The following is a 25,869-nucleotide window of genomic DNA, read 5'->3' as shown; positions in this document are numbered from 1 at the left end:
AGGGCCCCAATTCCTGGGAACTTCCAGGAGCCTCCTGAACCAGTCAAACCAGACCAGAAATCCAGGAGATTTGGGAGACGTCCAGTGTTTGCTGTGTCAGGCTGGGAACGGCACCCATCAGCCATTCCCAGCCAGGTCCCAGGAGCACGGAGAGCCAGTACCAGGAAAAGTGATGGGAAAACCTCAGTGGAAATTTCTCCAAACTCAAAAAAACTGCCCGGGGTTCGGTGGCAGGTTCTGGTTGGTTCTGATTGCAGCCCAGAAAGAGCCAGAGCCCTTTAATGGGGAGAGGTGACTGCACGACTGCAGCTCTCCGTCCAGCTCCACTTGGCCCACACCAGGATAGTGTTGACACCAGCAGGAGGTCTAGGTCCCTAGGTCTAGGTCTCACGCAGCAGGCTCGTTTGATCCAAACAGGCCACATTGCATGCTGGGATTCTTGTCTCTACAGTTTCTGCATCCCCATTAAAGAGGAAGGCAGCTGTAATTGGCTCAGTGTAATGCAAATTAATTAGTGTGACCTTTTTATAAGTACATGGGACGCAGGATGCCAGCCAAACAATCAGCGGAGCCACTGGATGATGGAAGGGCTAACAGAGCACTCAAGGAAGACAAGGCCCTTGTGAAGAAGCTAAATGCGTTATCTGCATCAGTCATCGCTGCCAACTTTGTGAGGGAGGCTCCCACACCTGAGCCATTCTTGTTAGGGACAAACCTGAGGAACGGTCCCAGACTGAGGCGTCAGTCGAGGAGGGTTTGGAACAAATCAATACACTGAACAGCAATAAGTCACCAGGACCAGATGGTATCGGCCCAGAGCTCTGAAGAAACTCAGATGTGCAACTGCAGAACTGCCAGCCGTGGCGTGTGACCTATTGCTTAAATCCGCCTCAGGGCCAGACGGCTGGAGGGGAGCTAACGCCATGCCACCTTTTAAAACGGGCTCCAGAGGCGACCCCGGCAGTTACAGGCCGGCGAGCCTGACTTCGGTACCGGGCAAACTGGTTGAAACTAGAGTAAAGAACAAGAGGACTTGTGGCACCTTAGAGACTAACCCATTTATTTGAGCAGAAGCTTTCGTGAGCTACAGCTCACTTCATCGGATGCATACTGTGGAAAGTACAGAAGATCTTTTTATACACACAAAGCATGAAAAAATGGGTGTTTATCACTACAAAAGGTTTTCTTTCCCCCCACCCCACTCTCCTGCTGGTAATAGCTTATCTAAAGTGATCACTCTCCTTACAATGTGTATGATAATCAAGGTGGGCCATTTCCAGCACAAATCCAGGGTTTAACAAGAACGTCTGGGGGGAGGGAGGGGTAGGAAAAAACAAGGGGAAATAGGTTACCTTGCATAATGACTTAGCCACTCCCAGTCTCTATTCAAGCCTAAGTTAATTGTATCCAATTTGCAAATGAATTCCAATTCAACAGTCTCTCGCTGGAGTCTGGTTTTGAAGCTTTTTGTTGTAATATCGCAACTTTCATGTCTGTAATCGTGTGACCAGAGAGATTGAAGTGTTCTCTGACTGGTTTATGAATGTTATAATTCTTGACATCTGATTTGTGTCCATTTATTCTTTTACGTAGAGACTGTCCAGTTTGACCAATGTACATGGCAGAGGGGCATTGCTGGCACATGATGGCATATACCACATTGGTGGATGTGCAGGTGAACGAGCCTCTGATAGTGTGGCTGATGTTATTAGGCCCTGTGATGGTGTCCCCTGAATAGATATGTGGGCACAGTTGGCAACGGGATTTGTTGCAAGGGTAGGTTCCTGGGTTAGTGGTTCTGTTGTGTGGTTGGTGGTGAGTATTTGCTTCAGGTTGGGGGGCTGTCTGTAAGCGAGGACTGGCCTGTCTCCCAAGATTTGTGAGAGTGTTGGGTCATCCTTCAGGATAGGCTGTAGATCCTTAATAATGTGTTGGAAGGGTTTTAGTTGGGGGCTGAAGGTGACAGCTAGTGGCATTCTGTTATTTTCTTTGTTAGGCCTGTCCTGTAGTAGGTGACTTCTGGGAACTCTTCTGGCTCTATCAATCTGTTTCTTCACTTCTGCAGGTGGGTACTGTAGTTGTAAGAATGCTTGATAGAGATCTTCTAGGTGTTTGTCTCTGTTTGAGAGGTTGGAGCAAATGCGGTTGTATCGCAGAGCTTGGCTGTAGACGATGGATCGTGTGGTGAGGTCAGGGTGAAAGCTGGAGGCATGTAGGTAGGAATAGCGGTCAGTAGGTTTCCGGTATAGGGTGGTATTTATGTGACCATCCTTTATTAGCACTGTAGTGTCCAGGAAGTGGATCTCTTGTGTGGACTGAACCAGGCTGAGGTTGATGGTGGGAAGGAAATTGTTGAAATCATGGTGGAATTCCTCAAGGGCTTCTTTTCCATGGGTCCAGATGATGAAGATGTCATCAATGTAGCGCAAGTAGAGTAGGGGCATTAGGGGACGAGAGCTGAGGAAGCGTTGTTCTAAGTCAGCCATAAAAATGTTGGCATACTGTGGGGCCATGCGGGTACCCATAGCAGTGCCGCTGATCTGAAGGTATACATTGTCCCCAAATGTACAATAGTTATGGGTAAGGACAAAGTCACAAAGTTCAGCCACCAGGTTAGCCGTGACATTATCGGGGATAGTGTTCCTGATGGCCTGTAGTCCATCTTTGTGTGGAATGTTGGTGTAGAGGGCTTCTACATCCATAGTGGCCAGGATGGTGTTATCAGGAAGATCACTGATGGACTGTAGTTTCCTCAGGAAGTCAGTGGTGTCTCGAAGATAGCTGGGAGTGCTGGTTGCATAGGGCCTGAGGAGGGAGTCTCCATAGCCAGACAATCCTGCTGTCAGGGTGCCAATGCCTGAGATGATGGGGCGCCCAGGATTTCCAGGTTTATGGATCTTGGGTAGTAGATAGAATATCCCAGGTCGGGGTTCCAGGGGTGTGTCTGTGCGGATTTGATCTTGTGCTTTTTCAGGAAGTTTCTTGAGCAAATGCTGTAGTTTCTTTTGTTAACTCTCAGTGGGATCAGAGGGTAATGGCTTGTAGAAAGTGGTGTTGGAGAGCTGCCGAGCAGCCTCTTGTTCATATTCCGACCTATTCATGATGACAACAGCACCTCCTTTGTCAGCCTTTTTGATTATGATGTCAGAGTTGTTTCTGAGGCTGTGGATGGCATTGTGTTCTGCACGGCTGAGGTTGTGGGGCAAGTGATGCTGCTTTTCCACAATTTACTCTCCTAAAAAAACAACCTTCCACACAAACTTCCTCGTAGCTGGACTTTACTAAAACTAGACAAGCCATTTACAACACACACTTTGCTTCTCTACAAAAGAAAAAGAACACTAAACTTTCTAAACTACTACTTGCCACAAGGGGCCACAGCAATGGTTCCCTCAACCCACCCAGCAATATTGTTAACCTATCCAACTATACTCTCAGCCCAGCAGAAGCAGCTCTCCTATCTCGGGGCCTCTCCTTCTGCCCCTCCACCCCCACGAACATGATACAGTTCTGTGGTGACCTAAAATCATATTTTCGACATCTCCAACTCAAGGAATATTTCCAACACACCTCTGAACAACATACTAATCCACAGAGACCTCCCTACCAACACTACAAAAAGAAGGATTCTAGGTGGACTCCTCCTGAAGGTCGAGACAGCAGACTGGACTTCTACATAGAGTGCTTCCGCCGACGTGCATGGGCTGAAATTGTGGAAAAGCAGCATCACTTGCCCCACAACCTCAGCCGTGCGGAACACAATGCCATCCACAGCACAGACCCACCCCTGGAACCCCATTAACAGGGTTCTTGTTAATCCCTGGATTTGTGCTGGAAATGGCCCACCTTGATTATCATACACATTGTAAGGAGAGTGATCACTTTAGATAAGCTATTACCAGCAGGAGAGTGGGGTGAGGGGAGAGAAAACCTTTTGTAGTGATAAACACCCATTTTTTCATGCTTTGTGTGTATAAAAAGATCTTCTGTACTTTCCACGGTATGCATCCGATGAAGGGAGCTGTAGCTCACGAAAGCTTATGCTCAAATAAATTGGTTAGTCTCTAAGGTGCCACAAGTCCTCCTTTTCTTTTTGCGAATACAGACTAACACAGCTGTTACTGTGAAACCTAGAGTAAAGAACAGAATTGTCAGACACGGAGATGGACGCAATATGTTGGGGAAGAGTCGACACAGCTTTTGTCAAGGGCAATCAGGCCTCGCCAATCTATTAGCATTCTTTGAGGGGGGTCAACAAGCATGTGGACAAGGGGGATCCAGTGGCTGTAGGGTACTTGGACTTTCAGAAAGTCTTTGACAAGGTCCCTCACCAAAGGCTCTGAAGCAAAGTAAACTGTCATGGGATAAGAGGGAAGGTCCTCTCATAGATCAGGAACTGGTTAAAAAACAGGAAACAAAGGGTAGGAATAAATGGTCAGTTTTCACAATTGAAAGTGGTAAATAGTGACATCTCCCAAGTATCTATATGGGGACCTGTGCTATTCAACATATTCATAGATGATCTGGAAAAGGGGGTAAACAGTGAGGTGGCTGTTTGCAGATGATACAGAAGTACTCAGGATAGTTACGTCCAAAACTGACTGCAAAGCGTTATGAAGGGATCTCACAAAATTGGGTGACTGAACAACAAAATGGCAGATGAAATTCAATGTTGATAAATGCAAAGTAATGCACGTTGGAAAACATAATCCCAACTATACCTATAAAATGATGGGGTCCAAATTAGCTGTGACCACTCAGGAAAGATCTTGGAGTCACTGTGGATAGTTCTCTGAAAACATCCATTCAATGTGCAGTGGCCGTCAAAAAAGCAAAAAGAATGTCAGGAACCATTACGAAAGGGATCGATAATAAGAGAAAATATCATAATGCCACTATAGAAATCCGTGGTATGCCCACACCTTGACTTCTGGTTGCTTCATCTAAAAAAGAAATTAGAATTGGAAAAGGTACAGAGAGGGGCAGCAAAACTGAGCAGGGTGATGGAACAGCTTCTATGTGAGGAGAGAGTAATAAGACTGGGACTGTTCATCTTAGAAAAGAGACGACTAAGGGGGGATATGACAGAGGTCTATAAAATCATAACTGGTGTGGAGAAAGTAAATAAGGAAATGTTATTTACTTCTTCTCATAACACAAGAACTACCCAATGAAATGAATAGGCAGCTGGTTTAAAACAAACAAAAGAAAGTATTTCTCCACACAAGGCACAGTCAACCTGTGGAACTCATTGCCAGGAGATGTTGTGGAGGCCAAAAGTATAACTGGATTCAAAAGAATTAGATAAGTTCATAGAAGTTCATCAATGTTATTAGCCAGCTGGTCAGGGATGCAACCCCCTGCTCTGGGTGTCCCTAAACCTCTGACTGCCAGAAACTGGGACTGGACAACAGGGGATGGATTGCTCGATAGTTGCCCTGTTCTCTTTGTTCCCTCTGAAGCACCTGGCACTGGCCACTGTCGGAGACAGGACACTGAGCTAGATGGACCCTTGGTTCTTACGTTCTCCTGGTAAACTGTCCACACTGTCTTGGTTGGCTCCAGTTTGGGTACATGGAGCCTGCACAGATGAACGCTCCCAAGCGTTCTGGACACTGGAATCTGAGCCGCAGCGGGGACGGGTGTTTTCAGAACTGCTGTCAGATACCACCTGGTTCAGCAAGGTCTTTACGCCTGGCCACATGGGGGTTTCTGTGAGAGTTGGTGGGCCTGGCAGGGTCAGAGCTGCAGTGTCCTGGGGAAGCTGACTTTCCCATGGCCTCTCTAATAGCCCCAGAGTCTGCGTAGGCTTGGGCTGTAACATCCTCTGTCGTCCCAGGAGGGTTGTGGTGACCCAGGCTGTGCCGTCGGGGCCTTATGCCTACCGTGGACCTAGAACTCCTCCGTAAACATGCCGCGTGTCCCTGGGGCAGGGTTATTCACGCTCTCCTGTGCCGTCCATGGATGGGCTCCTGGGAAGTGCCTCTGCCAAGAGAGGGGAAGTGACTGTGGCCGTTGCCTGCAGCCGCACTGCTCCGTTTCTGATCCCTGGTGGGTTCCAATGTGGCTCTGGTGGAACGCAGAATGCCGACAACACTTAAAACAGACCCATGCTCACATTATAACTGCAGTGCTTAGCGACAGCCAGACCTAGGGTGCCCAAGAGTTCCCGTGCTCACACCCCCTTTTTTCAGTTGCTCAAAACCTTCCCCTTTTGGCCTGCAATTTTTTCAGGTTTGGGCTCCGTCCAAGCGTGAATCTTTTTGGAAAGTTTGAGCAAAACTGGGGCCATCGTTACTGAGAACAGGTGGGGAGGGACAGCCATGGGCCTCCTTGTGAAAGACCGATATCACCGCCGTTTTGAACGGCTCTTCCTCTGAAGCCGGTGGAGCTGGAAAAGGAGGGTTTGGCAGAGAACTGGGCCTGAGGGAGGAGACGTACGTGATGTGCTGGTGAAAATTGTCCTTGACTCGGCTGGCTCGTAAGGGTTAAAAAGAAATCACTGTTTGCAGATGCTCTGGAGTTCATTTTCTAATAACCGTGATGGTGCTTTGCTTTGTAACAACGACCCCCCCGTGTTCTCCGCAAGGAGGCACTGGTGTGGCTGCGTTAGCGGAAAACATCGCACTGTTAACCTTGGGCACTGGAAGACGCAGGGGCCCGGGGAATGAGTTTGTCAGACGGTACAGAAGAGGCCACGAGCAGATTCTGATTGCTTTTAAGCAGCGTCTCGTTTATTTTACACCAGTGCATTTTAAAAATTAACGCGCAAATCGGCAGCGTGGCGTTCCGTTCAGGTTTCGGAGCTGCATTTCGCGTCCGTCTCATAAGATCATAGTAGCTTGCTAAGCAGAAGGCAATGAATCACTGAAAAGACACCAGGCTTTGTGAAGCTTGCTAAGTACCCGATGAATACACCAGGGGACATTTGCACCTCACCGCGGGCGGCCATCAAAGCAGTTTCTCCTCTAATGGCACAACCGTGGCTGGCAAACCAGGTGGGCCGTCTCGCGGATCTGCCCCCCAGTGGGTCTGGCAGTCACAGACGTTGCCAGGCCCGAGATAGGGGCCTGTCATGCCTGCAAACAGCGAGAGCCAGGTGCAGGCCAGGTGGAACCACGCTCGTGCTGCAATGGGTGTAGCTACCCTGGTCCCAGGCTCAGACCAGAGCTGCTGCGACCGTTTTCATCGAAAGCCGTCTTTCGACGGAAACCCTGGACGTTTTTGGACACCCCCCTCCCAACCCTCTGTTTGGATCAAAAATGTTCCGCGTAGTTGTTGAAAAACCCGACGCCCCCCCAAAGCGAAAGAAGCAAAAACAACAAAAAATGTCAGGGCTTTCAACAAGAACCCGAAGTATTGCAGCAACAATGGGAAATACCCACTGGTGCCGCGTCTCTCGTGGGGAAGGAACCCTGAGTTCCCAGCCGGCGCGTCTCAGAGCCTCAGTGAGAAAAGCCAGCAGGTCTGGTGCGGAGGGGCTGGGGGGGCCGCCGCGTCCCCTACCTTGCAGTGGTTTCCATCATGCACAGGGTTCCCCCCCCCACTATACACATTGTTCCAGCCCCCCGATCTGAAGCAGCTTTGATTAACGGTCCCTGCTCAGCACCCCTACCAGCTGCACCCCAGATCTGCCGCCTGCAGAGATCCCCAGCCCGTGCTGTTGGTGGGGGGGCGGGGAGGGGGTGCAGTCTGAAGCTGCTGTTGCTGGAGTTCTCCGTCCGCGGAGCTCTAATGACATCCAGCTGGAGCGTCTCCCCCGGCACGCCGCGTGCTCCCTGCAGGCTGTGGCTGGCACAAGGCGAGCTTCCCAGCTGGGCATCACTTTCACAGGCCATTTCGGGGCCTTGCGGGAGCTGGCTCAGCTGGGGGGCCTGCAGGAACATGCTGTTTGCTTTCATGTTCTCCCCATGGCTCGGCCCTCACCAGCCACCTCGGAAGGGGAGAAGGTGGGGGGATTAGCATGGGAGCGCATGGGGCCGATCCCGATTACCGAGGCTGCAAGACGGAGCCCTTAGATGGTCTTGCCCCTCTTTCTCTTTTAGCCTCTGTTCAGAAGCTAGCGCCCCGCGCTACCCGCTGCTCTGATACCAGCCCCCCCTTCCCACTGCTGTCCCCAGAGCGCCCTTCACTTGTTCGACATTCTCCTGGCATTGAGTGTGACGGGGCCTGATCCTGGGCTCTACGCTCTGCTTTGACTCTGGCTCTGGCTGGATTACGCCTGCCCCATTGGAATCCCCAGCAAAGCCCCCAACCCCCATACAGCCCCCAGCCCTGTTCAGCCCCCAGCCCTGTACAGCCCCCAACGCCCATATAGGCCCTAGCCCCCGTTCAGCCCCCAACCACCGTACAGCCCCCAGTCCACCTACAGCCCCCAGCCCCAGGCCCTGTTCAGCCGCCAGCCCCCGTACAGCCCCCAACCCCATTCAGTCCTCAAACCCCATTCAGTCCTCAAACCCCGTACAGCCCCCAGGCACCGTACAGCCCCCATGCCAATGGAAAAGATGCTGCTGGAGGCCAAAGGACGGAAGACAGGTCACACACTGGCCCCTCCTGCCCCAGCTCTCGCCATGCGCCCACGGTGTACGGCACACCCACGCCGCGGCTCTTTCCCAGCTGGTGGAAGCAGCCCAGGGGCACCGCTGGGTTCGCACACTCACTGGGAGCTCTTGCCCCAGCTGTCAGGCAGAGCAGGGTGGCTGTGGTCAGTGGGGCTCTGCGGCTGCCCCGGGCAGACAGGGAAGAATAGTTGGGGACGTAGAAGTGGGTGGCAACCTGGGCAGTGGTGACCATGAGATGGTCGAGTTCAGGATCCTGACAAAAGGCAGAAAGGAGAGCAGCAGAACACAGACCCTGGCCTTCAGAAAAGCAGACTGTGACTCCCGCAGGGAACTGATGGGCAGGATCCCCTGGGAGGCTAATGTGAGGGGGAAAGGAGCCCAGGAGAGCTGGCTGTATTTTAAAGAATCCTTATTGAAGGCCCAGGAACAAACCATCCCGATGTGCAGAAAGAAGAGCAAATATGGCAGGCGACCAGCTTGGCTTAACAGTGAAATCTTCGGTGAACACAAAACACAAAAAGGAAGCTTACAAGAAGTGGAAACTTGGACAGATGACTAGGGAGGAGTATAAAAATATTGCTCGAGCATGCAGGGGTGTAATCAGGAAGGCCAAAACACAACTGGAGTTGCAGCTAGCAAGGGATGTGAAGGGGAACAAGAAGGGTTTCTACAGGTATGTTAGCAACAAGAAGGTCAGGGAAAGTGTGGGCCCCTTGCTGGATGGGGGAGGCAACCTAGTGACAGAGGATGTGGAAAAAGCTGAAATACTCAATGCTTTTTTTGCTTCGGTCTTCACAGACAAGGTCAGCTCCCAGACTGCTGCACTGGGCAGCACAGCATGGGGAGGAGGTGAGCAGCCCTCGGTGGTGAAAGAACAGGTTAAGGACTATTTAGAAAAGCTGGACGTGCACAAGTCCATGGGGCTGGATGCTCTGCATCCGAGGGTGCTGAGGGAGTTGGCAGATGTGATTGCAGAGCCATTGGCCATTATCTTTGAAACTCGCGGCAATCGGGGGAGGTCCCGGACGATTGGGAAAAGGCAAATATAGTGCCCATCTTTAAAAAAGGCAAGAAGGAGAATCCAGGGAACTACAGACTGGTCAGCCTCACCTCACCCTGGAAAAATCATGGAGCAGGTCCTCAATGAATCCATTTTGAAACACTTGGAGGAGAGGAAGGTGATCAGGAACAGTCAACATGGATCCACCAAGGGCAAGTCATGCCTGACCAACCTGATTGCCTTCTGTGATGAGATAACTGGCTCTGTGAATATGGGGAAAGCAGTGGACATGTTATTCCTTGACTTTAGCAAAGCTTTTGATATGGTCTCCCACAGTATTCTTGCCAGCAAGTTAAAGAAGTATGGGCTGGATGAATGGACTATGAAGTGGACAGAAAGCTGGCTAGATCGTCAAGCTCAACGGGTAGTGATCAAAGACTCCATGTCTAGTTGGCAGCTGGTATCAAGTGGAGTGCCCCAAGGGTCGGTCCTGGGGCCGGTTTGTTCAATATCTTCATAAGTGATCTGGAGGATGGTGTGGATTGCACCCTCAGCAAGTTTGCAGATGACACTAAACTGGGAGGAGAGGTAGATACACTGAAGGGTAGGGATAGGGTCCAGACTGACCTAGACAAATTAGAGGATTGGGCCAAAAGAAATCTGATGAGGTTCAACAAGGACAAGTGCAGAGTCCTGCACTTAGGATGGAAGAATCCCATGTACCGCTACAGACTAGGGACCGAATGGCTCGGCAGCAGTTCTGCAGAAAAGGACCTAGGGGTTACAGTGGTTGAGAAGCTGGATATGAGTCAACAGTGTGCCCTTGTTGCCAAGAAGGCTAACGGCAAATTGGGCTGCATTAGTAGGAGCATTGCCAGCAGATCGAGGGAAGTGATTATTCCCCTCTATTCGGCATTGATGAGGCCACATCTGGAGTACTGCTTCCAGTTTTGGGCCCCCCCACTACAGAAGGGGTGTGACAAACTGGAGAGAGTCCAGTGGAGGGCAGTGAAAATGATCAGGGGTCTGGAACACATGACTTACGAGGAGAGGCTGAGGGAACTGGGATTGTTTAGTCTGCAGAAGAGAAGAATGAGGGGGGATTTGATAGCTGCTTTCAACTACCTGAAGGGGGGGTCCAAAGAGGATGGAGCTTGGCTGTTCTCAGTGGTGGCTGATGACAGAACGAGGAGTAATGATCTCAAGTTGCAGTGCGGGAGGTTTAGGTTGGATGTTAGGAAAAACTTTTTCACTAGGAGGGTGGTGAAGCACTGGAATGGGTTCCCTAGGGAGGTGGTGGAATCTCCATCCTTAGAGGTTTTTAAGGCCCGGCTTGACAAAGCCCTGGCTGGGGTGATTAAGTTGGGGTTGGTCCTGCTTTGAGCAGGGGGTTGGACTAGATGATGTCCTGAGGTCTCTTCCAACCCTGATATCTATGATTCTATGACGCCCTGGGGGGCATGGAGCAAGGCAGTGAGTTGGGGGTTGCTGGTTAAGACCAAGGCTGCCTTGGACATCCCCCCCCATCCCCACCCCGGGTGAGCTGTGGTGGGCAGAAGGCTGGCGTGGGGATTGAGCCAGGAGGCCCAGTCCGAGGGGTAGGGAACACAGGATCCACACCAGGCGGCTGTCCTGGGGACCCCGATCGCATACTGTCCTGTGCGCTCCAAGCGGGAGCCTGCCCAGCAGAGCAGTTGTCCGTTTCCAGGCTGCCCTGCCGGCCTCGCCCTGTGAAAGCCAAGCTCCCTTCCTCACCCGGACATCAGCCTGAGAGGGGCTCTTTGACCCCTTGCAGCTCTCGCTTCCCCTCGAGGCATCTGAGCAGTGGGGGCCAGGGGACAAGGGCTTGGGCAGGACTCCTGGGTTCTGTGGCCTACTCTTCTGCTCACTGACCTTGCGTGACCTTGGGGAAGGCACCTCCCAGCTCCAGGCTTGTTTTCCCGTCTGTCCAAGGAGACTCGCGATCCTGACCCGTCTTCACAGGGCGCTGCAGGCTTCTTCTTAATGCAGGTGGTACTGCAGGATTCATCACCGAACGTGGTCTGTTGGTTGGATCGTTAGCTTCCCCGGCTCGGGCCGGGCACTGATGGGGAGCATGACGTGAACACTGATCCATGACCCCAGGAACCAGCTTTCCAAAGGAAGGGGCTAGAGCACCAGCCCTGGAGAGAAACACCAGTGGATAAGCCGGATTCCTCTCCCCACCTTAGCCCTGGTGGGTGCAGTGGGTGAGACTCAGGAGTTGCAGCTCCTGGAACCCCGGGCGGCCCGGCCTGGTGTGAATTAGAGCCATGAGGATCACGGGGGAGCTCTGCTCGGCCCCAGCCCCTCCCTCGCCTTCAGCTGGCGTTTACACATTTTAATTAGTTTAATTTAATTGGAATGAATACTTAACAATCTAAACATTTTCAGGGCCGCCCACAATCTTTCGACCCGGACCATGGTTTCCGCAGGAAGCTTTCGGCCTGTTGGAAAATCTTCAGCTCTCCAAAGCCGACAGATTTTCGGAAAATCTGAATGGGAATTTGGAAGGACCCCCCCCCCCGATTTTCCCCCTCCAAATTTCCCACACAAAATAATCGGCATTTTCTGAGCAGCCCGGTGTGGAGGACGGCAAAGCCTCCACTGCCAGCTCCGTAGGCGAGTCCCCTGCGCAGGGAGTTCCCTGACGGTGTCTCCAGCAGCTTGACACCCCCTGCACCCCACGGAGCAGAGACTCCAGCCCTAGGTCAGATCAAACCAATCACTCTGCTCCCAGGCAGGGCGATGAACAAAGCAGAGAGAGGGAGGGGAAGGGTAACCCAGTGGTTAGAGCTGTATCCTGGGACTTGGGAGACTCTGGGTCAGGTCCCCATTCTGCCACAGGTTTCTCATGTGACCTCTTGGGCAAGTCACATAATCTGGCCTCAGTTTCCCATCTGCACCATGGGGGATTGTGATGCAGAAAGCAAACATCTGCAAAGCTGCATCCTCCTTACCCCCTCCTTTGCCACCGGGCACTGCTATGCTGAGACAATGCCCGCTGTGCGCTTTCCTTGAACTCCTGTCAGTCTCCACCTGATATGTGTGAATCCAGGACTTTTCTCTCGCCTCTCGAACATGCCAGCTGCCCCAGGCCGTCTCCTCTGCTGCCGGCAAGCCAGTCGGGGGCAGCATGAAATGCCCTTTGTGGAATGGGAGCGCCACCTTGGCAGACATACTGGCTCCTACCAGAAGGGGTCGCAGCCTGCAAAGGGGGTCCCTTCCGGAGCAGCTCATTCTTACTGTTGGAGCCTCCCTGCCCCCCTGAAATGCAGCCCCCCGACCCAGTGGAGGAAGGGGTCCCTGAATCATGCCTGCGGCGTGGTGGGAGGGCGCTGCCAAGGCGCTACCAGATCTCTGCCCCCAAGGGCTTACAGTGAAAGGGCAACAGAAGCAGACAAGACAAGAGGGAACACAGAGCAGGGAGTGACTCTCAGAGCATGGAGGAGTCCCAGCAAGGCGGGATTCTCGCAGCGCTGGGCACGTTCCAGCCACGTGGGGAGACGCAGGGGGCAGGAAGCAGGGGGCAGGGGAGGGATGGACGGAGGCAGGGCTGGAGGTATGGAGAGCTTGGACGGGCAGGAGATCTGGCTTGAGCTGTGATGCAGAAGCAGCGTGGGACCTAGGGCAGCAGACGAGGGGCTGCAGGGGTTTGGGGGGGCCTGCGTAAGGGGCACCCGACCAGGAATCAGGAGGTCTCAGTTTCGCTCCTTTATCTGCCACTGCCTCACTGTGAGAGCTGGGGGGAGTCCCCTGCCCTGGCCCTGCCTCAGTTCCCCCTCACTGCAAAGTGACAGTGATGATACCGACCCAGCTTTGCAATGAGCTTTGCACTCTGTGGAGGGAAGGGCTGTGGCAGGGCTGTCTGCTGTGGGGGTGGGGGGGGGGGAGGGCAGCAGATGGACCATGGGCTGGGCAGGCCAGACAGCGGAAGGTTGCAGCAGGAGAGAGCCCAGCCTAGGCTTGGCGATCGGGGCGATCGGGGCGGGGTGAAAGGGGTGAGACGTTGGGAGCTAGGAAGGGAGGGAGTGAGAGAGGCGCACCAGGCTGCGTGGGTGCAGGGCAGGGGGCTGGAGGGGTCCCCGGAGAAGGGGTCAGGGGGGCGGATGGTGGGAGGCACAGCATAGAAAGAGGCAGAGACACCTTCAACCCCTGTGGATTGGACCCTCCGCGGGTGCCTGTGGGCCTGTGCTGTCCTTGGCATCCCCTCCCCCCCCCCGTGGGTGAACCCCTGTCGTCCCCTCCCCCAGGGCAGCACTGAGCGCCTTGCTCAGCGCTTAGAGGGGAAGAAGCAGCGCCAGGCACTCGGTGGGGCCCCAGGTGAGCCTCCTCGTGGGAGGGCTGCCTGGCTCCCGGGGGCCGGGGGGGAGGCTCTCGGAAGGTCGCCCCCCTCAGCACTTCCCCGGGGCCTCAGGGCAGGCATCACCACATCCCAGCAGCTCCCAGCCCCACTGGCGCCGACCGGCCTCCGTGCTGGAGACCTCAGCAGAGCCCAGGGCGTTCTGGAGGCCGAACCAGGCCTTGTCGCCGCCCCGGCTGGCCCGTCGGTCTGCTGGGAGACCCTGACTCCTCTGGGCTGGGCTGACCCCCCCGGGGCCCCGTCCTGCCTGTCCCCTGGCCGGACCCCCTGCTTTCCCAGCCTCTGACTGACCCCCCGCCCTTCGCTTCCTCGCAGGCTTCCGGGAGAGCGCCTTCGCCTACGCCATTGCGGCCGCCGGGGTGGTGCACGCCGTCTCCAACGCCTGCGCCCTCGGCAAGCTGCAGGCCTGCGGCTGCGACCAGAAGCGCCGGGGGGACGAGGAAGCCTTCCGCATGAAGCTGCACCGGCTCCAGCTGGAGGCCATGAACCGGGGCAAAGGGATGGTGCACGGGGTCCGCCTGGAGCACATGCCGGCCGAGGCCCCAGGGCTCCAGGACTCCTGGGAGTGGGGGGGCTGCAGCCCCGATATGGACTATGGGGAGAAGTTTTCCAAGGATTTCCTCGACTCCCGGGAAACCTACAGGGACATCCACTCCCGCATGAGGCTGCACAACAACCGTGTCGGCCGGCAGGTGAGTCCGTGCGCGCTGCAGGCAGATCTCCCCTGGGGGGCGCCGTGGTGCACAGGGGCAGCAGGGGCAGACACGGCAGCACTGGGGGACATCCCCCCGCTCGATGCCTCTGCGAGGGGCAGCCAGGGCAGGTTCCTGGAATGGGGGGCGGGGGAAGCTGCTCACGCCCACAGCTGCTCGAAATGTTGTTGTTGAATGAAAATTTTGACCTGAAACGGCCTTTCCACCTACGGTGGCCAGTTGTCCCAATTTTATAGGGACCATCGTGATTTTGGGGTCTTTTTCTTATAGAGGCTCCTATTATCCCCCACCCCCGTCCCGATTTTTCACACTTGCTGTCTGGTCGCCCTATTCCACCAAGCTGGCGTTTCTGCCAGAAAACTCCCACTTTCCTCTGCGTCTTTTGGAAGCATTTCTCCGCATTTCGTTTTGGTGGTGAAAATCCCCCCTTCTCCCTCCCTTTGGGTTTAAATTCCCCGCTCTCTTTTCCCACCTCGAGGGAAGCAAATCATCTGAAAAGATTCAGAGCGAAGCAGAGTCGGGATTGTTTTGGTTGGGTTCTGGGTTGTCTGACAGAGACAGGAATTGGGGTTTGGTTTGGGGCACCTCAGCCAGACCAGGCTGGAAAAGAGAGCCTGGGACTCCCCCGCCTTGCAAACATCTTCCTCTTGCGGGAGCCGTGGCATCTTTGCCAGAGAGACCCGCTCTGCACCGGGGGGCTTGCTCCTCGCACCGTCACACGGCTGCACAGCCCCGCGGAGGGCATCACATGATCAGAAGCTCTTTGCACTTCTGCAGGGCGCCTTCCAGTCCATCCCCATTAGCCCCCATCCGGGCCGCGTGGCGCTGGGCGTTGGGCAGACGGATCAGGATGGCCCCTGCCCCAGAGAGCTGCCAGGCCACAGGTCGGACAGGGCGCGATCGGTAGAGGAAACAGGCAGAGAGGGGGAACAATAAGCCGAGAGCAGCAGCCCCAGCTCAGCACTTGCTGGGCCAAGGCTGGGGGGGGGGGGGGGGGGTTGGCTGGCGCTGCAATAGAGGTGGGTTTTCAGGAGGGAGCTGAGGTAGCGGTTGCACTAATGCTGACGGGACGTTTGTCCCGTGTGTGGACGTTGGGCAGGGGGAAGGGATGTCCCACCACCCACCACTGAGCGGCAGCCCCCTCGGGGTGTGACGTGGCAGCTGGTACACAGTGCTCAGCAGGGTAGGACGGGACCTGGAGAACAAGAGCTGCGGGGGCACTTTGGGGGCAGAATGGAATCGCCCCACTTGGAATTTGGCCAGGCTTTGCTGGAAAGGCTTCAAGGGAGCCACAGCCCTTGGGGGCCAGGGAGCTGTGTGTGCAGGTGGGCAGGTGTGCATGTGTGGGTGTGTCCATGCACACCGGAGGGGTCAGCAAAGCAAAGATGGCCTGGTGCACAAGGGTGCAGGGGCGGCGAGTTATATACACTCATGGTGCCTGGGCTCCACCAATATTCAGGTTCCGGGGGCCCGGCTCCACCAATGTTTGGGGCCGGGTCTCTCCCTCGCCCCTGCCTGCCGCCCCCCTGCAGCTCCCCCAAGTGTCCCCCGGCCCCCACTTGCTGCCCCCACTCTCCTCCCCTGGCCCCAGAGACTGCGGCCCATGCTGACTCTGCTCTGCAGGCTCCCCGCATCAACTGCTGCTGCAGGGTCCTAGTGCCCCCTATTCACTAGCGGCAGGGCAGACTGCCCTTACCCTGTCCTTCTGCCCTAGCCCTGAGCCTCTCCAACACCCCAAACCCCCCAACCCCAGCCCCAGCCAGAGCCCTCATCCCCCTGCACCCTAATCCTCTGCCTCAGCCCTGAGCCCCCTCCCACACCCCAAGCCTCTCATCCTCAGCCCCACAGCCCTCACCCCTGCAGCCCCTCCTATCCCCAAACTCCCTCCCAGCAGTTGTGGCTATGCAGGCTGGAGAAGCAGAGATCCCCACCATGCAGGCAGGGACTCCTTCCCGTGGGGCCGGCCTGAGGGCAAATAGCACCCTGGGCGAGCTGCCTGCGGGAAGAGGGGACAAAACCCCACACAGACCTTTAAAGCCTTTCAACCAATAGGAATGCAATATGCAAATAAACTAAAGTATGTCATCAGGCAATTAACATAAGAACCTAAGAACGGCAGGACTGGGTCAGACCAAAGGTCCGTCCAGCCCAGTGTCCTGTCTGCCGACAGTGGCCAGGGCCAGGTGCCCCAGAGGGAATGAACCGAACAGGGAATCATCCAGTGATCCTTCCCCTCGCCCATTCCCAGCTTCTGGCAAACAGAGGCTAGGGACACCATCCCTGCCCATCCTGGCTAATAGCCATTGATGGACCTATCCTCCATGAACTTAACTAGTTCTTTTTTTAACCCTGTTATAGTCTTGGCCTTCACAACATCCTCTGGCAAGGAGTTCCACAGGTTGACTGTGTGTTGGGTGAAAAAATACTTCTGTTTGTTTTAAACCTGATGCCTATTAATTTCTTTGGGTGACCCCTAGTTCTTGTGTTATGAGAAGAAGTAAATAACATTTCCTTATTTACTTTCTCCACACCAGTCATGATTTTATAGACCTCTATCGTATCCCCTCCATGTCATCTCTTTTCCAAGCTGAAAAGTCTCAGTCTTATTAATCTCTCCCCATACGGCAGCTGTTCCATAGCCCTAATCATTTTTGTTGCCCTTCTCTGAACCTTTTCCAATTCCAATATATCTTTTTTGAGATGGGGCAACTACATCTGCATGCAGTATTCAAGGTGTGGGCGTACCATGGATTTATATAGAGGCAACGTGATATTTTCTGTTTTATTATCTGTCCCTTTCTTAATGATTCTCAACATTCTGTTCGCTTTTTTGACGGCCACTGCGCATGAAGTGGATGATTTCAGAGAACTATCGACCATGACTCCAAGATCTCTGTCTTGATTGGTAACAGCTAATTTAGACCCCATCATTGTATATGTAGAGTTGGGATTATGTTTTCCATTGTGCATTACTTTGCAATTATCAACATTGAATTTCAGCTGCCATTTTGTTGCCAAATCACCCAGTTTTGAGAGATCCCTTTGTAGCTCTTCTCAGTCAGCCTGGGACTTCACTATCTTGAGTACTTTTGTATCATCTGCAGATTTTGCCACCTCACTGTTTACCCCTTTTTCCAGATCATTTATGAATATTTTGAATAAGACTGATCCCAGTACAGACCCCTGGGAGACACCACTATTTACCACTATCCATTCTGAAAACTGACCATTTATTCCTACCCTTTGTTTCCTATCTTTTAACCGGTTACCGATCCATGAAAGGACCTTCCCTCTTATCCTGTGGCAGCTTACTTTGCTTAAGAGACTTTGTTGAGGACCTTGTCAAAGGTTTTCTGAAAATCTAAATACACTAGATCCACTGGATCCTCCTTGTCCACATGCTTGTTGACCCCTTCAAAGAATTCTAATAGATTGGTGAGGCCTGATTTCCCTTTACAAAAACCATGTTGACTTTTCCCCAACAAATTATGTTCATCTCTGTGTCTGACAATTTTGTTCTTTACTATCGTTTCAACCAGTTTGCCCGGTACTGAAGTCAGGCTTACCGGCCTGTAATTGCCGGGATTGCCTCTGGAGCCTTTTTTAAAAATTGGCATCACATTAGCTACCCTCCAGTCATCTGGTAGCTGATTTAAACGATAGGTTACAGACGACAGTGAGTAGTCCTGCACTTTCACATTTGAGTTCCTTCAGAACTCTTGGGGGATCCCATCTGGTCCTGGTGACTTATTGCTGTTTAGTTTATCAGTTTGTTCCAAACCCTCCTCTAGTGACACGATTGGCTTAGTTATTGGTGCTGTCACAGCCTCCCCTCCTCCAGCTCTCAGCTGTTCAGATCTGACTGCAAATCCCCCCCAAAACCTCGAATCTGGGGGTTTCTTTTCTTCGAGCGGAACCATACAACCCGTATCCCTGCAGGCGACCCACGGCGGAGGGACTCGCTGAATAGAATTTTAAAAAAAGCGTGTTCTTTATTTTATTATTCTTTCTATTACAGTTGCATCTGGGAACCCCAGGCCCGGAGCAGGGCCCCATTCTGCTAGTCACTGGGCAGTGCAGACAAGTAAAACTTTCCCCATACGCTCAGACTCTAGGTGGTCTTTGGGAAGCTCTCGTGCAATTGCTGCGTTGCTGATCCGCGAGCTCCATCAGTCTTCTCCTCAGCTAGTCGAAACACAGACCAGTGGGTTGGCCCCCTTGCTCCGCAAGGATTTCCCATCTGAGGCCACGCTGGTGCCAGCTCTCGTTGCTCAGACTTTGGTGCTTTTGCCAAACGTATTTGTTTGTTTTGTCCCTGTAACAAATTAGTAGCCACCTAGGAACTTTGCTGAGGCAGCCGGGATCAAACTCAGGGTGTGTCTACACAGCAAAGAAAACCCTCTGGCTGGCCAGTGCCAGCCCATGCGGGCTCACGGGGCTCAGGCTGTGGGGCTGTTCCTTTGCTGTGTAGACGCCCGGGCTTGGGCTGGAGCCCGAACTCTGGGACCCTCCCACCCTGCAGCGTCCGAGAGTTCAAGTCAGCTGGCACAGGCTGCGGGTGTCTAGCTGCTGTGCAGACATATCCTCAAAGTCTTTTGCTTCAAGTCCACAAGCCCCTAAGCTAAAGGAGAATCCCACTTCACTCTTAACAGTATAGACCCTATGACACACAGCTGAGGAGTTCTGATTCCATCCAATACAGGGCAGTGTAGAGTAGCAAGTAAGGGCTTGATTCTCCCATGTGCTTCATTCTGAACAGGCAGTATGTGTGTAAAACACATGCTCACACGCACACACACACAGAGCCCTTTCATAATGAAGCCCATGGGAGAATCAGGCCCTTGCTTGCTGCTTCACATTGACTGTCCTAGTCTGCTCGTAGTCCTACCCACAGTTCAGGTTCTCTAACACCTCCCATTATAAGGCCCTATTTTCAGTCGCTTATAACTTTGCCAAACTTCAACCATCCAAGCTGACATTTTCAAAGCTGGGCATCTGCCTCAGGCTGCATTTTCCTGGACAGGTTCAGCAGAAATGGTGCAGCCCTTTCCGAGAACGAGAGGAGGGGACAATATATTGTTCTGTCCCTGTTAAAACAATTCATAGGGCCTTTTGTTTGAGAAGTTCTAGTGTGTCCGTGCTTTGGCGCAGGGGCTTAAAATTTGGTGGGGAGGTCACCCTGGTCACTGGGATGAGTCTTTTATTATTCCCAAGAAAAGCTGCCCAAATTTGGCCAAGTTATAGGCCTCTGAAAAATCTCAGTTTACACGTGCTCAGTAGAACCTTGTTAGAGTTCCGCAGCTAAATTTCCCATTGATTCCAACCTCACTGAGCACGCTCAGTCCCCTTTCAGCTTCTACATGTGACCGGACAGCACATGCGCCATCCCCACACAGTGGCTGAGCGTGCTCCAGCCCCGGGATGCCGGGGCTGATCCAGACTTTCCCTGCATTTGCTCCTCCTGGCTGTGTATATCCTGGGTCCTCAGTTACCCCCCTGCTGGACCCAGGAAGTGCAGAGGAGGAAAACGCCTGATTTGAATACCGAAGGGACAAAAGAGCCATAATGCATACACACAAGGGGGCTGAATTAAGGTTATGTGGGCGCCCTTCCTTCTGGTATTTCCTAACTTTTGACTGCTCAGTGTTGCAACCTCAGTGTTCTCTAAACATAGTGTGTGTAATAATGTAGCAGAAGAGGAACCTGGGATGTGGAGCGGGCCCAGGGTTCTGGTGGCTCTTGCGTTGCTCGTGTGGTTACTGGGATGCCATCAGAACACCTGTATGTGGGTCGGCTTGTGGATCATTTTTACCAGCTACCAGTGTAATAGCCTGTGTATGCTCTGGGCAATATACACACTGTGTGCACACCCACACAGCTGCCTAGCGGGGGTTAATATAGGTCTCTACCCCCAAGCAAGGAGAGACCACACAATTGGTCACACCACAAGTAAGATGCTCAGAACTCTGAGTCCCCTTAAGGGCAGAAGGGACCACCATGGTTGGCTAGTGTGCCCTCCTGTCTAACACAGGTGTTCTGGGGCATTGCACCATGAGATTACTCTAGTAACAAGGGGCGAATGGCATGCAGAGTCCTCTGAGCCAGACATGGACCCTCCTTATGGCTTCTCTGTGGCTAGCAGGCGGGGAACCATTTTATCTAACTCGAGCCCAGTGCGGCCCCGGGGTGGTGTGACAATGTGACGCAGCAAGGAGGGGGAGTGTTGACCTGGGAATGTGGCAGGGGAGTTTCAATGGGAGACCTGAGAGCCTGTCACCTGAGCCAGGAGGGGGAGGGGGAGGTAACATCTCTGCCCGGGAATGTGAACAGAGACTGCAGCAGGGAACCTGCTGGGTGGGTTTAGTTTCAGTTTGGGGCTGGGTGGAGGAACGCAGGGAACCCCAGGGCTGGGGTCTAAGCTCCCTGCTCCCCCAGAAGGACGTGACTGAGGGGTCCTGGGGGTACCCACAAGCTCTGTTTTGGACTGTGTTCCTGTTGTTCAATAAACCTTCTGTTATACTGGCTGGCTGAGAGTCTCAGTGAATCCCAGGAAGAGGGGTGCAGGGCCTGGACTCCCCCACACTCCGTGACAACTGGTGGCAGTGGTGGGATGTACTGCACCCCGTGAACGGCACTTCCTGCAGTAAGTGACTGGGGAACAGTAAAATGAAGGGGGATTGACGGGGACCAGGCGTGCTAAAGATTCAGCGAGAGACAGTTTCAGGGGGCGGTTAACCCCTGGGAGTGTGTGACCAGAGAGAAGGACTTTTGCAGTAACAGGGTCCCCCGGGGGATTGCAGCGAGCGGTCCCAGGGGCGGAGGAGTCTGCAGCTCGACCCTGGCAAAGAGGTAGTGACCTCAAGAAGGACTGGCACCCTCGGGGTTTTTCCTGGAAACCATGGAAAGCCGCCCAGGCCTGTGAGTGGCCAGCAGGGAGATGTACGCTAAACGCCTTAAGAGCGACCTGGTGGAGCTGTGCAGGCAGAGGGGGCTGCGCATTGGGAGGTCCACCAAGGAACAGCTGATTGCCCAGTTGGAGGAGGGGGATCGCTTGGATGACCCGATCCCTGTCCCTGAGGGAAGCCGCCCGGCAGACACAGCGTGGGCCCTGGGCTGACCGGGCTAGGAGGGGTCAGACTGGTGCCCAGGACCTCCCGAGACCCTTCCTACCTATGCCTGGGGGAGGGGTTGGGGGAAGCCCAGCGAATACCGAGGGCACCCTGACCCCGGCAGCCAGCAGGGGATCCTCCCGGCGGAGCTCCCCATCCTTGGAGCGGAGGCGGCTGGAATGGGAGAGGGAGATGAAAATGAGGGAGCTGGAGGATCATGAAAAACAAGGTAAGCATGAGCAGGAGGAGAAGGAGAGGGAGCGTCAGGAGAAGGAGAAACAAAGACAGCATGAACTGGAGCTGGCCAGGCTGAGGAGCAGTGGGGCCCTGGCTGCGGTGAGTGTGGGGGGACCCAAGACTGCAAGGAACTTTGATAAGTGCTTCCTGGCCCAGCGGAAGGAGGGGGAGGACATAGATGCTTCCTGACAGCCTTTGAGAATGTCTGCGAGATGCACAGGGTTGACCCTGCAGACAGGCTCCAGTTTCTCACCCCCTTACTGGACCCCAAAGCCGTGGAGGTGTACAGCCGAATGACAGGGGCGGAGGCAGGGGACTACGAACTGTTCAAACAGGCCCTGCTCCGTGAGTTTGGGCTGACCCCCGTGATGTACCGGAGAAGGTTCCAGAGTCAGTGTAAAACGCCTGAGGTCACCTACCTACAACTGATCAACCGGATGCAGGGATGTGCCCGCAAGTGGACATCTGGGGCCCAAGCTAAAGACGACCTGCTTGACCTAATCGTACTGGAGCAACTGTATGAACAGTGCCCTTCCGACCTGAGGCTGTGGTTGGTGGACAAAAAGCTAGAGAACCCACAGCACACAGGGCAGCTGGCCAACAAGTTTGTGAACAGTCGGTCGGGGTAGCCAGGAGGAGTCCCAAAAGAACAGGCCCCCCCCCCCGATGCAGAGAGAGAGTCACCATGGGGCCTCCCAGCGGGGAAATAGGGAGAACCCCCTCCAAAGGGGAACACCTGGCGTCGGGCCCCTCCGACCTGCTCGAGGGGACCAACGTGACCTGAGCTGCTATCACTGTGGCCAGAGAGGCCACGTACGGACCCAGTGCCCTGGGCTCAGGGACAAACTGAGCAGACCCAACCTACCCAGGGTTAACTGGGTAGGGACCCCGCTGGACGAGGGGAAGACAGCCCAGGCAAGGGGGGCTGCCAGTTTACCACCTGTTTGGGAGGGAAGAGTACCCCAGGCCAGCCCCGCCAGAGGGCTGGATGCTCGGGACTCAGGGTGCTCGGTTTACAGGGTGGGCGCGGGGCTGTCCCTCCGGAGAGAGTGCCTTGTTCCCCTGGAGGTGGATGGGAGGAAGGTCAATGGATACTGGGATACGGGTGCGGAGGTGACGCTGGCCCGGCCCGAGGTGGTGGCCCCAGATCGGGTGGTGCCCAACACCTACCTGACCCTGACAGGGGTGGGCGGGACCCCATTTAAGGTGCCCGTGGCAAGGTTACACCTGAAATGGGGAACCAAGGAGGGCCCCAAGGATGTGGGGGTGCACCACCATTTGCCCACTGAAGTTTTGATGGGGGGAGACCTAGAGGACTGGCCAAGCAAGCCCCAGATCGCCCTGGTTGTGACCCGTAGCCAGAGCCGGCGAGGGCCACTGCTCCCTGACCTCGGGGAGGGTACCACACCGGAGGCGCAGGACCCTACCCTGGTGGGGGGGAGCGCTGAGGGGCACGACTCAGAGAGGCGGAGGCCTCAGACCCGGCCAGTGAGAGGGAACCGGTCCCCATCCCTTCCCCAGGCGCTGAGTTCCAGGCCGAGTTGAGGAAAGATCCCTCCTTGCGGAAGCTCAGGGACCTGGCCGACCTCAGGGTGGTACGGACCATGAGGAGAGGCTGCCAGGAGAGGTTCCTGTGGGAGAAGGGGTTCCTGTACCGAGAATGGGCTCCCACAAGGGAAGTAGAGTCCTGTGGGATCAGGAGGCAGCTGGTGGTCCCCCAGAAGTATCGCCGCAAGCTCCTGTACCTGGCCCATGACATCCCCCTCGCAGGGCACCAGGGAATCCGGCGCACCCGGCAGAGGTTGCTACAGAACTTTTACTGGCCCGGGGTCTTTACCACTGTCCGGCAGTATTGCCGATCCTGTGACCCCTGTCAGAGGGTGGGGAAGGCCCGGGACAAGGGGAAAGCGGCTTTGAGACCTTTGCCCATCATAGAGGAGCCTTTCCAGAAGGTGGCCATGGACATCGTGGGGCCTCTCAGCAAGACGAACCGGTCGGGGAAGAAATACATTCTGGGGGTGGTAGATTTTGCCACCCGCTACCCCGAGGCAGTGCCCTTAGCTTCCATTGAAGCAGACACCGTGGCCGATGCGCTCTTGACTATTTTCAGCCGAGTGGGGTTCCCCAAGGAAGTCTTGACAGACCAAGGCTCCAACTTCATGTCGGCCCTGCTCCGGTGCTTGTGGGAGAAATGTGGGGTCCGGCACGACTGGGCCTCAGCTTATCACCCCCCAATGGGCTGGTGGAGAGGTTCAATGGGATGCTAAAGATGATGCTGAAAACCTTTATGAACCAGCACCCGCAGGACTGGGACAAGTACTTACCTCACCTGCTGTTCGCGTACAGGGAGGTGCCCCAGGAGTCTACCGGATTTTCGCCTTTTGAACTGTTATATGGAAGGAGGGTAAGGGGCCCCCTGGACCTGATGAGAGACGAGTGGGAGGGGAAGGCCACTCCCGATGGAGAGTCAGTGGTGGAGTATGTCCTGATCTTCCGAGAGAGACTGGCTGAACTCATGGGCCTGGCCAGGGAGAATCTGGCCAGAGCCCAGAGGAAGCAGAAGGTCTGGTATGACCGCATAGCGCGGACCTGTGCCTACGCCACCGGGGATCTGGTGATGGTTCTCATCCCCGTGAGAAAGAACAAACTACAGGCCGCCTGGGAGGGCCCTTTCAAGGTCATCAAGCAGCTCAATGAGGTAAACTATGTGGTGGAGCTGTCGAACCGGGCGCACCACCGCCGGGTGTACCATGTGAACATGAAGAAGCCATATTATGCCAGGGGGAATGTGGTGTTGGCCGTGTGTGGACAGTGGGAGGAGCAGGGAGATGACCCTTTAGTAGATCTATTCCCTGGGACCAGAGCTGGTTCCCCCCTGGAAACAATTCCCCTCTCGGATCAGCTAACCCCTGCCCAGCAAGCTGAGGTCAGGGGGGTGCTGCATCCGTACCGACAGCTGTTTTCCAGCCAGCCTGGACACCCTAATCTGACTGTCCAACGGGTGCAGACAGGGTCGCACCTGCCGATAAGATGCTCCCCCTTCCGAGTCACAGGCAAAACTGCTCAGGACCTGGAAAGAGAGGTCCGGGACATGCTGGCTTTGGGGGTGATCCAGCCATCTGCCAGCCCTTGGGCCTCGCCGGTGGTGCTGGTCCCCAAAAAGGACGGGTCGGTCCGGTTCTGCGTGGACTATCGGAAGCTCAATGCCATCACTGTATCTGATGCCTACCCCATGCCCAGGTCTGACGAGCTCCTAGGCAAGCTGGGAGGAGCTCGGTACCTTACCACCATGGACCTTACAAAGGGCTACTGGCAAGTGCCGCTGGATGCAGATGCCCGGCTGAAATCGGCCTTTATCACCCCTCTGGGGCTCTATGAGTTCCTGACCCTGCCTTTCGGCCTCAAGGGAGCGCCGGCCACCTTCCAGCGCCTAGTGGACCAGCTCCTGAGGGGGATGGAGAGTTTTGCCGTGGCGTATATTGATGACATCTGTGTCTTTAGCCAGACCTGGGAGGACCACGTGTCCCAGGTTAGACAAGTGCTGGACCGACTCCAGGGGGCTGGGCTGACTGTAAAAGCGGAGAAGTGCAAGGTGGGGATGGCGGAAGTATCTTACCTGGGCCATCAGGTGGGGAGCGGCCGCCTAAAGCCGGAACCAGCCAAGGTGGAGGTGATCAGAGACTGGCCCGCTCCCCACACCAAAAAGCAGGTCCAAGCCTTTATTGGGATGGCAGGATACTACCGAAGATTTGTGCCCCACTTTAGCGCCATAGCCACCCCCATCACCGAGCTATGCAAGAAGGGGAAGCCAGACAAGGTGGTCTGGACCGAGCAGTGCCAGGAGGCTTTCCGGGCGCTGAAGGAGGCT

General features: G+C 54.7%; 1 protein-coding gene across 2 annotated transcripts in view; it reads left to right on the top strand.

Annotated features, from left to right (window-relative positions):
* The window catches only part of WNT10A (Wnt family member 10A), a 49,542-nt gene that overhangs the window by 12,507 nt on the left and 11,166 nt on the right, over nt 1-25,869 (top strand). For both annotated transcript variants that reach the window (XM_048868760.2, XM_048868761.2), the window contains one exon: nt 14,258-14,634. In XM_048868760.2, the coding sequence (XP_048724717.2) occupies nt 14,258-14,634 (377 nt within the window). The remainder of the gene's footprint in view (nt 1-14,257; nt 14,635-25,869) is intronic.

Source organism: Caretta caretta, chromosome 11 (genome assembly GCF_965140235.1).
Source record: "Caretta caretta isolate rCarCar2 chromosome 11, rCarCar1.hap1, whole genome shotgun sequence".
Taxonomy (NCBI): domain Eukaryota; kingdom Metazoa; phylum Chordata; order Testudines; family Cheloniidae; genus Caretta; species Caretta caretta.
Note: the sequence above shows the minus strand (reverse complement) of the source record. Positions and strands in the feature narration are given on the sequence as shown.